The following is a 12,243-nucleotide window of genomic DNA, read 5'->3' as shown; positions in this document are numbered from 1 at the left end:
TTAAATCTTAAATTGCTCAAAATATTGGAACTTTAATGAAGATTTCTTTATTTGTTAAACAAAAACCTTATTAAAATTTTTATACAATGATATTTTTTAAACAATTGTAAAATTTAATTACTATAGCTCATTTTCCTGATAAATAATTATAAAACTTAATTTTCAATCACAAAATTCCCTGTGTTTAATTTCCTCCATCGTACTGAAACCTAAACCTCTTCTTTCACACCATCAAAAGGATGAGAGACGACTTTTTGGGCGACACTTCAAAGTCTTTACGCATCTCCGAAACTTCCATGAAGCTTCATGGAAACTTTCCGATCTCCATCAATGCATACATTCTCCTTCTACTTCCTTTACTCTCTTTTACTTTTCAATACCAGTGTTGTTCGAATCCGGATTCCGATAAAAAAAAAATTCAAAAAATTACCTTCACAATCATCATATATTATAATATTCAAAAGTAATCAGAAACGGTTACACATTTGTAGTTCGTACTGGAAGTAGTTTGGAAGGTACCTTTCACTATTTACGCGGTTTTCTAGTTTAATCTGTATAAAATGATGATGAGAATCTGGTCGATGAATTATTCTGTATAAGATATGATTCAAGCAATCTCTCCATCATCGATGCTTTTTAAAAAATTGGGAATATACTAAAGTTAGTTGATTAGATACAACAAGCACACACCATCCCACATCCTACACACACTCATGTACACGTAGCTCTTCCGTTGTAGTTGACGATTTGTGTATATAATATTGATCAATTGGAAGCTTCAAAGTAGTTTCCTCAACTATATACATAGATTCATCTATATATAAGTTTGATAATTGGGCGGTTGATAGTTATCTGGTTTTGATTTTGATCCTAAAATTGTTTAATTTTGAGTCGTTAATTCGGTGTTTGATGGTAGTCAAGCGATCTTTTGGTGTGGGGGAAGAAGAGGGCTTCACTGTTGCTAATCACGAAGCCAAACGAAGGATCACATCATCAAAGTGAGTGATTACTGATACAATCGTTATGATTCTCTAAATTTTTAGACTGTTTTAACTCGATCTCACTTTTGATATTCGATTTGTTTCCAGCCTTGCTCAAAATCTGATATGCGGGTTTTCATCACAAGAGTTATCCTTGATTTTAGAACCATTAGTTCGAAGATGTGTGAGAGAAGAAGTTCAGCGTTCATGTCAAAGCTTCTTTTGTACACTACCGAGGTTAGATTTCATTTTCCATTTCATTAACTTGGCATTTGTGTATGCCTTTTTGTAGTAAGGATTTCTAAATTCAAATTATTTTGTTCTTCAGATCTCCTCTAGATGCAATCGAACCAAGTAGGAAGACATCATTGCAGCTTCGTTTTCTAGGGAATCTGTCTAATACATTCTTCACTGGAAGCAGGATAGAATCTGATGACAATACCCCTCTCAAATTAGTATTGTTTGATGTGAATGCCAATAAAATTGTATCATCTGGACCCTTATCTTCATTAAAGATAGAAATAGTTCCTCTTGATGGTGATTTTGTTACTGATGAAGAACAAGATTGGTCTGAGAAAGATTTCGATTCCAAAATCATATGTGCAAGAGATGGAAGAAGGCCATTGATAGCTGGAAATTTGGTAGTGACACTCGAAAATGGAGTAAAGGAAATCAATGAATTATGTTTCACTGATAATTCAAGCTGGAGGAGGAGTAGAAAGTTCATAATTGGTGCAAGAGCCAAAGATGCTTCTGGAAGAGTGAGAGTTAGAGAAGCAAGAAGTCAAGCTTTCATGGTTAAAGATCATCGTGGAGAATGTAAGACCCTTTTTCTTCAACTGTTTTCTGTATTAAATCAAAAAAGGAACACCTTATTTATTGCATAATTATATGACTGATGATTGTTTTCTTGATTTCAGCATACAAAAAACACCACCCACCATCATTAGGTGATGAAATCTGGAGATTAGAAAAGATAGCAAAAGATGGAGTTTTTCATAAAAGATTGGCTTCACATCGCATATGCACTGTAAAAGACTTTCTACAAATGTATATCACCAACCAATCCTTACTACGCAAGGTAAATTATAAATAGTCTCCAAATACAAGAAATAGCAACTTACATTTATTTATTTGTTTATCAATGAAAGTACATTTGCTTATCTTTTTTCTTTTTTGTATATTGTAGTTACTTGGTGGATCTTCTAACAAGACATGGGAGACAATAATCAAGCATGCAAAAGCTTGTGTTTTAGATGAAAAGTTATACATGTATAGATGTGGCCCACAAGGAATCGGGCTTTTGGTTGATTCTATTTTGGAGGTTGTTGGTGCCACTTTTGATGGACAAAACTATCTTCCAATCGATAAACTCCCCGTGTTTCAAATGGTACGTATAACATCCTACTTTTATTTATCTGTATTTCTTTCTGTAAAAAGGTTATTCTTCCAACAGCCTGACAACTGGCCCAAATTTTGAATATAGTAATAATAATAATAATAATAAAAATTATATTTTTTCGTGTATGGTTTGCAGCCTATGGTGGAATCTTTAAAGCAAGAAGTTTATCAAAACTTGAATGGGATGATACCGATGGATGATTTATCCGTTATTGGAGTCCCGGTTCCGATGGCGAATTTACATAATTACCCCTTGAAAAGTGAAAGTTTGGCTCTCCCATGTGTTGACATTCCTCTTCTACACCAAGGTGTGCCATTTTCCACACCTTTTTTTTTATGTAATATAAAACAATAAGCTATATGAAAAGTCATTTTAATTGTAAATAAATCATGACTCATTTCATTACCTTTGTTTGATGCAGATGAAGTTGAAATGCACATGAATGGGGTGGTTGGTAGCACTAGTAGTGAAGAGGAATATTTTTCTCCAAATTTAAGAAACAGTTTCAAAACAAAAGAGTTCATCAATGGAGGTTATGGTGATGATTTTAATTTTCAGTCATTATGGCAAGCAGATGAACTCTACATTGATCCAAATAATCAAAGTATAGATATTGGAATACGTTTTTCAAGAAATGGGTCACCACGGGCATGTTGGTGCAAGATTCGGGCTGCCCTAAAATGGGGTTCAGTCAGGCGAGATGTGGCTGCCAAAAAAATGGCGCTTGCCTTCGTATCTTGATTTCTCGGTTTAGATTTTTTAGGTTAATAGGTAGAAAAATTGGTTGTAATAATAATAACACTGTTTTCCTGTATCAGCTGGTAAGGAGGTAAGAATCCATAAGTGAGATTTCAGTTCAAACCTAACCTAAGCATCACATCGATGCATTTGGGATACTGTGAATTACCTTCCCCATGCTGCCAGTGGGACCAGATGTCACTTTTTTCATTTTTTGGTGGCAGGATTTGTGTCTTTGCGATCGCCACTATTTGATCTTGTTTTGCATTGTGTATAATGCTTGGTTTGTGTATATATTTTGGACCTTAATGTTAAAGTTGTGTTATGTTTGTGTTAATAAAGATTCGAAAGAAATTGAATTTAATTAAGTGTTTTTGAAGCATGATTTGTCGTATTTACCATGGGTTAGTTTTTGTCATTTATTAAATTTTAAAAAAAAAAAAATGTTAAAAAGTGCAAATTAGATCTCCTAAGGTGGAGTACCTCAGAATAAGGATGAAAGCACAAATATGAGTTTATGGGGATTTCGAAGTACGATATTAACCATTCCCCACTTTAAAAAACGGGATTAACAACTTTAGAGAGATGGATTCAGATTAAACACTACACAAAGAGTATTGGATAGCAATATCATACTACAGTTTATCAAAAGCAAGTCTCATATATTTTTTTTGAACAACAAAATCATGTCTCATATAAGGTATAATTAGATGCAGGTGAGTGAGTAAATATGGGTTTAGATATTCCGAGTTTATTTCCAAGACTCTTGGGTTCCTTTCGAGTTACCTCGCATACATAGTCTTCTTAGATGGGAGTTATTGGTGAGTCATGAGTGGTTGATGGTGGTTGGAGAATTGAAGTGGTGATGATGAAGAGTTCGTTGGTTTTGAAGTGGAGTTGCAAGTGAATGTTTTAAGTGACATGGATGTCATGTCAAATACTACACATGGACGTTTACAAAGACAAAAGGATATAACGAACTATATTATAAAAAACCTTCCCCTTCACACCCCTCATGTCGTTACTTTCATATAATTCATTCTAGTCTTAATCCACCATTTTATTTTGAAATATAATAAAAAAGTAATAAAAAAATAAAGATTCAAGGAGAGGGCTCGTAACATTACAAAAGATCACAAAGAATGTTATTAATCATCACTCATTTAATAATTTCCACAACTTAATTATCTTTTGTATTTTATGGTATTACTTTTTATCCCCTCTACCTAATAACAATTTCATTTTATCTCCCTTGATAATAATAATAACAAAATTTATGTTATCATTCTTGAAATAATTCCAAATGTGATTTGCTAACTGAACTTGAACACATATTTAATCGCCCTTAAAAATAGACATTAACTTCAAATTTTAGCCCAAATAATAGAACTTGTCCTCAATTGTTTGTACTTTAAAATATTAATAGAATATTATTGACCAATTATCAACTAGATGGGAATCATGCACGCCCGTTGGCGCTGAGTCATTTTATTTTTTCTTCTTTCAGGTTTGGATGTTGGTCCATCCTACTACAAGGGATGTTTATATCAGTTACACTATTTCTTGTTTTTTTCACCCCTGCAACAAACAAAGATAATAAATGAAGGGGTTTTTGGTCCGAAAATTAATTTACTGTTTAAGAAAAAAAGACCATTAAATAAGATAAAAACAAAATAAGGATACAACCAAAAGTTAGTCCTTGGGCTAACTCAAAATCATCTTCCATATTTATCAAGTATCCACACCGTATCCAAGACAATCAACAAATTATGTAATTTAAAATTATATTTAGCGCTCATAATCTTAATGTTTCATAGCGTATGAATATTCCGTTTTTCTAAAAAAAAATTATAATCAATCTGAAATAGATAATGTAACTTGTAAAATTACGTTCCAAAATCATTATCTTGATCGAAGTCTAGCATGAAATCAGTCAACTCTTTTTTTTTCTTATTCATATTTTATTCGGCAAGAGATAAGCATTTCAATACTGATGGGGGGAGGAGGGGTAAAATGGTCCAAAATCATTAAAACGAATTAGTGATTGTTATAATCATACAAAAAGATTATATGTAATTTGATTTTACGAATTCTGACTGGTTTCAAGTCATGATGAAATATAGAATAAAAGATATATACAACGACTATACATCTTGATACAAATGATCAATCATTGTTATACCACATTGTATTGTAAATAAAGGTAAAAGATTTAACTATTTAAGCATTGTACTTTCAACTATAGCATCATTATTTAAAAAAAAACGTAGTTTTTTTTTCTTATTCATATTTTATTCGGCAAGAGATAAGCATTTCAATACTGATGGGGGGAGGAGGGGTAAAATGGTCCAAAATCATTAAAACGAATTAGTGATTGTTATAATCATACAAAAAGATTATATGTAATTTGATTTTACGAATTCTGACTGGTTTCAAGTCATGATGAAATATAGAATAAAAGATATATACAACGACTATACATCTTGATACAAATGATCAATCATTGTTATACCACATTGTATTGTAAATAAAGGTAAAAGATTTAACTATTTAAGCATTGTACTTTCAAATATAGCATCATTATTTCAAAAAAAAAATACGTTTTTTTTTTCTTATTCATATTTTATTTAGCAACAGATAAGCATTTCAATACAATTGGGGGGAGGAGAGGTAAAATGGTCCAAAATCATAAACGATGCAGGATGGGTAAAAAGGTCCAAAATCATTAAAAAAAAATTAGGAATATGTTACAATAATAAAAATATATTTTTTTTTTTATTGTAAATAAGAATTAAAAATTAAATAATGGTGCTATATTTTAAAGTATAATGATTAATTAAGAAAAAGAACATAATTTATTTTTATTTTTTTAAAATAAGCACAATGCTATTAAGCCCTTTATTGGGTTAAAAATATGACATTCCTATTATATGTATAAATTCTACGCGGGTTAGAATTTGAGAGCTCATGTTGAACACAACTTCTTGATCATAAAAGAATGTTGTAGATGCAAGTTGCTCCGTATTTAGTCATAAGTACATAATCCCTTTATTACCAACAATATCCATTAAAAATACAATACAATTGGGGATAGTACGGGTAAAATGGTCCAAAATGAACTGGGATTTGTGAAAACTGAAGTTTCCTTCAATAATGATCCATTCCATTCTGTTCCATCGAACAATGAAATAACCGATCCCATTCCTTTCCTACTTACCTGTTCTATTGTTTCCGGTTTCTGAGAACATAACATTCCGATCTGCTAAGTAGACAAAATAGAATGAGTGAAAATTCCGCCATCCATGGAAGCAAGTTCCTTTCTCAAGTTATCAAGCTCTGATTCAAATCCAGATTCTCTTCCACATTTGGAGGAATTAGCAATTCCAATGCCACTACTCCTCTATCCACTACTAACCTCAAGCATAATACTCTTCTTCCCTGTTTAAGAAATCTCAATCATTTATAAATTTATAATGCTTATTAATAAAAGTGACTTCTTACACTTACCATGCAAAACATGCTTAGCAAGTGGTCCAATTGCCACGTAAGCATTAGTGTATGCGAAAATTCTTCTTTCTGCATCAAAAATAAAATTTACTCTTTGAAAAAGTTATCAAATTTATTCAATCCTGTTACCATTTATCAATCAATCAAGAATATTTTAATTTTGATTGATTTTCATGTGTTTAATTAGATTCATCAAGGAATGACATATTCCATTCCATTAGACAAAACAAACAACTTTTTTCATTTATTGGAATTAACCATTCCATTCCTTTTCCAATTCCATCATATCAAACACCACCATAATTTATTTTTACTATAAAATTAGTTCAGGAATTTAATCCCAAAAATTAATTAAAAAGGTTACTTTATTTTCAGTGCCATGAGAAGGATCATATTCATGTTTAGATGGCGCCTCATTCTTTTCAGCATGCTATAATAAGATAGGGAAAACTAAAAATAAAAATAAATAAATAAAAACAGCTTAATAGTACACATACAAATGATAAAAGTTTTTATGGATTAGAGTGAAGTATTGTTTTTTGTAATTATATAGTCCCAAATTTATTTTTTTAGTTAGTTCAATACATATCAAGAATATTGTGAATCTGAAAAGAAAAAAAATGAAGTTTTACAAGCATAGTAAGACCCATTATCTTCCTTTGAAACTCTTCTCAAATCATACCTTATTCCTGCAAAATAAGAATTTTAAAAAAAAAAACAGTTATACATACTTTTTACGAAATATACATGTTTGAGGCTATGACCTTAAACATTAATTGCCAATGTACACCATTATGCACTTGCTTCTGTGTAAAAACTATCTTATTTTCATTAAAGAAAGAAAAATAAAATGACCAATTAGACCATCAAGATTATAATTGTCCATATGCCACTCATTTACTCTTAGCATGGAGTTTAAACAATAAAATCTTTCTCTCCATCAAAAGTGCATTGGGACAAATAGAGTCAAACATCATCATCCATCATCTGGAAATTGAAAAGAGCAAAAACAACCCATATAACTTGGTTGTAAGATTATAAATTTCCATTACTACCCTTATTCAAAGGTATATGTAGAATACCTCCACCTGAATCCAACTTGAATATGTCCATTGAGGTTGGATAAACCATTTTGTTAGAGGGAATCATAAACTACCATAGGATTTTATTATAAGAACCGCATACACAACAATTTCTTATTTTTGTGGTGATTTCGGAATTAAACTTGCCAAATGAAAGCTCTAAACCCATGGGCCCTTCCATATAAACCGGAAGTCAAATCGAACAATCTTTGTTTGTTGATCAAACACTAATTTATCCATATAAAAGTTAATAAGGGCGAAAAGGGCTAAAATGGTCATTTACTTTCATCAGGTTGTTAAGAAATAAGAAATAAGTTGGGGATGTTTCACCCATCTGCGAAATCTAACAACTTTAAAGACAAATATTTTGATTCCTTACATTGCCATTCATCGAAAATTGAAGTAGAAGCTGAATTACAGCTCCTACAAAACTTACCCAAGCAAACAAATTATTAAAAAATGTATAAAAACTAATTAATATTGATTATCATAAGTTATAGTTTGACAACACAAACCCCTCAACATTAACCACACACATATAGGAGGCTACAACATATGCCATGGACATGAAGATGACAATAGATTATCTTTTTCCTAAAATCTTATTAAGCTTAGAAAAGCATTAAGCATATGAATGTAGTAAATTTACTATGATTTTTTCTTCTTTCTATTTTTTCTCTTGTTACTCACAGAGTCCTTACTTGATTTTACTCATCAAGCCAAAAAATAGGCGTCAAATGATTTTTTCCAATAACAAATAACAATTTTAAGCTTCAGAGTAACTCTACGTACATAATCTATAACGAAGAACAACACAAAATGAGCTAGAGAGAGTAATACCTAATTCAAAGTCATGGGAAGCATATGTCACTTCCAAAACGAGACATTCCACCAATAGTACATACTTTGTAAACCTACACAATTGATCAGTTGGCTTTTTGAGTTTCAAAGTCGATAATAATTGATAGATATAGAGAAGAAGAAACCGGTTAGTGTATGAGATGAGGTTCCACCAACAGTGATTTCATCTGGGAAATCTAATCAACCTAATTTAAGATGAAAATTGTTGTTCCAATTGCCACACAACTAAAGAGGCAGGCTCTGTTTGCTGGGATTGCTGGATCAACTTTGATTACACGAGCAACTTCAACCACTGTGTACTCCGTAAAACTTGATACATGCAAGAAATGGTATAAAGTTTCTCCATTCATGTCTGTGAATCTGCTTGTTTCATCTCTACCCACCCATGGGGTACAATGGAAAGGATATTTTGAACAGAGGTTGCTTTTTTTGGACAAACAATCTGCACATTCACCACAATCTAGCAGAAACATTGTGATCACAGTGTCTCCTTCAACAACTTCATGTACGTCTTCACCGATACTCTCTACAACCCTTTAATGGAGAAAATTTTAATGAATTTATGTAATTAGGATGACAATTCAACAGATTTAACATAAACAATTTACTAATTTTGATGTCTGGGGAAAATTACAGGAGGACGCTTTAGGAGAAAACAACAATTGTTAATTAACATCAACAAAAACACTCGATTGATTTAAAGTTTGATCTCAAACAACAATCCACCTCCAATTTCCAGTAGTTGATATCGCTATGGCAAAGCGAAGTGCATATGATTTTGATTCTGAACTTGGCGAGGTTTTGGTGCAGCCACTATCACTTCCTCAATCACCAGCGGTTCCTGTGGTTTCCTAGCAATCGCAGCTGCCAAAAACACAATCCCCCATTGATTCTTCAAAGAAAAAAAAATTACGGCAGATGTTGCATTCATCCATTAGGTAATTGTTTATATCTCGGGAAAACATGCAGTTTCAAAATTTGAAACAGTTTTTTTTATCGATGTAAGTTAATGGAATTAGAGTGCTGAAGCACGAGTAGAAGAACTTACCTCGGCACCTGATAGGCTTTTCGGCAGTGTTGCTAGAGCTTTTTCTGTCCATGGTCCAGTCCCAAGGTTTGTGAGCTTCAAATCAGAACAACATATCGATTCAGCGGATGGTGGAGAAGGAGAAAAAAAGACCAATCGATGTGTATCTTCTTAGGATGCTCAGACTCTGTGGGTAGGACTCTACCGACGACCTGAAATTGATGGAAGTACACCATATACAAACACAATTAGTTTTTATCATTTCATAAAACCTTGACTTGGAAGAGAAGAGTAGACGGAGGTTGGCACAGTTATGTAGTAAATTACAGAGTTTGTACTTAGTCGGGTTCCTCTTAAAAAGCCCTAAACCCCGTTGTTGCTGAAGCTGGTTAGCGGGACGTATAACAGTGATGTTGTAATCGATGAACGACTTGGCCAACACCGGTCTCCTTCAACGCCGACGAAAACTATACTCCTCAAAGGCAGTCCTCATGGATCGCCGCCTCACAAATCTACAGGAAGGCAATCGCAACAGACATGGAAGGCTTTCGGGATGAAATTGAGAGCAATTTGAGATAAGAAGAAAGAGGTGAAGTCGGCAACGGTGTGTCGATGGAGGTGAGAATGAAAATTAAGAGGGAAAACAGGGCAAAAATATTGGAGTCGGTGAGGCACAAACCGGCGAAGATAAGGATGAGAAAAGGTATGGCGGTATGTGCGAACAACTTTCAGTGTCAAAATAACGAAAAACAAAACTTTCGTGTGTAAATATGAAAGAGAAAAAAAAGTTACTGTTCCTGAAGTTTTTAAGGATTAATAGTATATATAATACTGTTAAAAAAGAATATTTGTTTTTGAAAAACCCAACCCAACTTACACCGGCTTACCAACACTAATCGGCCCGGTTCTCAAGTCTTAAGAATCGGTCTTCAACCCAATTTAATACGGTTCATTTATCTTAACATGAAGACCCAATTTAATATGGTTCATTTATAAGTAAGCTTAACTACTTTGCATCCCAACTCGAAACATTAAACCTTGCTGCCCGCTTTTTTCTTCTCATGAATCATTAGCAAGATCGTTATTCCACCATCCATTCGAAAAGTTTTGTTAAAAAATACAGTTTCAAGAGGCTTCATGTTTTTACCTAGATTTTGATTGTTCAAATGTTATTTTAAATTTCGATTATGTTTGTACCTCGTATTAAAATTTATGGCTCCGAGTTTACTTATAATATTTTAGAAAAAAGAATAAGATAAGTTTAAGTATTTGACCAAAATTATAAAATTATAAGCAATCAAACCGAAAATTGATTTTAATTTTTAGATATTGAAAACCAACTAACCAACCAAGAACCAAATTAAAAAACCGCTTTTATAAATTATGGAATCAACAATCGATTTGAATAACATCACTCTAATTTGTGTATCTGGTAAATCTTAATGTTTTCTAAATAAATAATATATCTCTATTTCATGTATATACGTAACAAGATTACTCAGATTATATGATCCATATTAATAAAATGTTATTCAATTTTTCTATGCATCTTCATCTGTGTATTTGTTGTAGCGTAACCCCAACAATTCCATTACAAAAGATGTACATATTTGAACATGAATATCACCTTCACCTCTTTAAAATTATTGCAATTTACCCTCCCTATATTTAGGTGATGTTTTATTCATTAAATAAGAAATAAACATACTTATAGTCTTATACGGTTATACGTATTAACCATTTTTTTATATAGATAGAACTGAACAACAATTGATAACGTTAAAGAAAGATAGATGAATGACTTAGACATATAGAAGTGTGAGACTCGTGGGTTCCCAAGTAACATGGGATGTGTGTTTCTACATGAACTCCCCATGCTCCTCCTTAGATGTGTCTATCATTAGGTGGAGGTTACTCTATTATTGTCTTAATTTTTGTTTTCCATAAATCAATTCCTTCTTTCAACATTATATATAAATCTATAACATGTTCTCTTAAAACAAGACCATTTTTTTTTTTTTGACAATTATGATTATAGGACATCGAGTAATTTAAACATTATAAATGAAATTTTTAGTAATTTAACCATTATAAATGACATTTTTTTCTTCAAAAATGATTATTCCATACTTCCTTTGATAATCCGGATAGAACAAAAATTTATAATGTATATTTTTTTCTCATATATGTAAGTTTTTTTTAAAAACTTCTATTTACTTATGTTGAAATGTCTATTTTAGAGTGTTTAATGTCACAATTGCTCAATAAAATGTCTAATTTTAAGCTCTTAAACGTATATACTTCTTATTTTATATGTTTTCATGTTCTTAAGCTCCCTCCAAAGGTACTTTATTCAACCATCTAAAAATGGATCCTTTTGTTTTCTCTATTGATGTACATTATCTGATAATTTCTATTTTTTTTTTGTTCTCTATTGTTGTACCTAATTAGAAGGTGAAAACCTATGAGGCTAGCATTTGACTTTTGGGATTTATAAATATATATGATTTGATTTCGTTGGTTAAAGAAACAATCACCTGCTTTGTGTGGCTTTTCCTTTGTGCTTTATTTTGTAATTTTCAATGTTTAAAGTCATTGATTTTGATTTCTTTTTTTTGAAATTTGTTAGGAAATTGAATGATAAAT

At 31.9% G+C, this 12,243-nt stretch overlaps 1 protein-coding gene and 1 long non-coding RNA gene across 5 annotated transcripts; one reads left to right on the top strand and one right to left on the bottom strand.

Moving 5' to 3' along the window:
- Positions 1-521: 521 nt before the first annotated feature.
- On the top strand, positions 522-3,484 carry LOC145015630 (calmodulin-binding protein 60 B-like). Its single transcript, XM_078974098.1, has 7 exons — positions 522-998; positions 1,089-1,217; positions 1,309-1,799; positions 1,901-2,061; positions 2,170-2,370; positions 2,518-2,689; positions 2,804-3,484. Exons 1-7 carry the CDS (start codon positions 910-912, stop codon positions 3,121-3,123), a joined length of 1,563 nt encoding a protein of 520 aa, XP_078830224.1. The 5' UTR covers positions 522-909; the 3' UTR covers positions 3,124-3,484.
- A 2,601-nt stretch (positions 3,485-6,085) lies between these two features.
- On the bottom strand, positions 6,086-10,322 carry LOC145015131 (uncharacterized). 4 transcript variants are annotated; one of them, XR_013665758.1, is made up of 8 exons: positions 9,925-10,322; positions 9,619-9,809; positions 9,297-9,434; positions 8,756-9,104; positions 8,550-8,623; positions 7,260-7,316; positions 6,628-6,696; positions 6,086-6,558 (listed from the first exon to the last, which is right to left on the bottom strand). It is a non-coding gene; the product is annotated as an uncharacterized LOC145015131 (long non-coding RNA). The 4 variants fall into 4 exon arrangements; XR_013665757.1 differs by having other exon boundaries at positions 8,550-9,104; positions 9,936-10,322; XR_013665756.1 differs by having other exon boundaries at positions 8,550-9,104; positions 9,925-10,321.
- Positions 10,323-12,243: the final 1,921 nt, after the last annotated feature.

This window comes from Lactuca saligna, chromosome 9 (genome assembly GCF_052625555.1).
Source record: "Lactuca saligna cultivar CGN05327 chromosome 9, ASM5262555v1, whole genome shotgun sequence".
NCBI lineage: Eukaryota > Viridiplantae > Streptophyta > Magnoliopsida > Asterales > Asteraceae > Lactuca > Lactuca saligna.
Note: the sequence above shows the minus strand (reverse complement) of the source record. Positions and strands in the feature narration are given on the sequence as shown.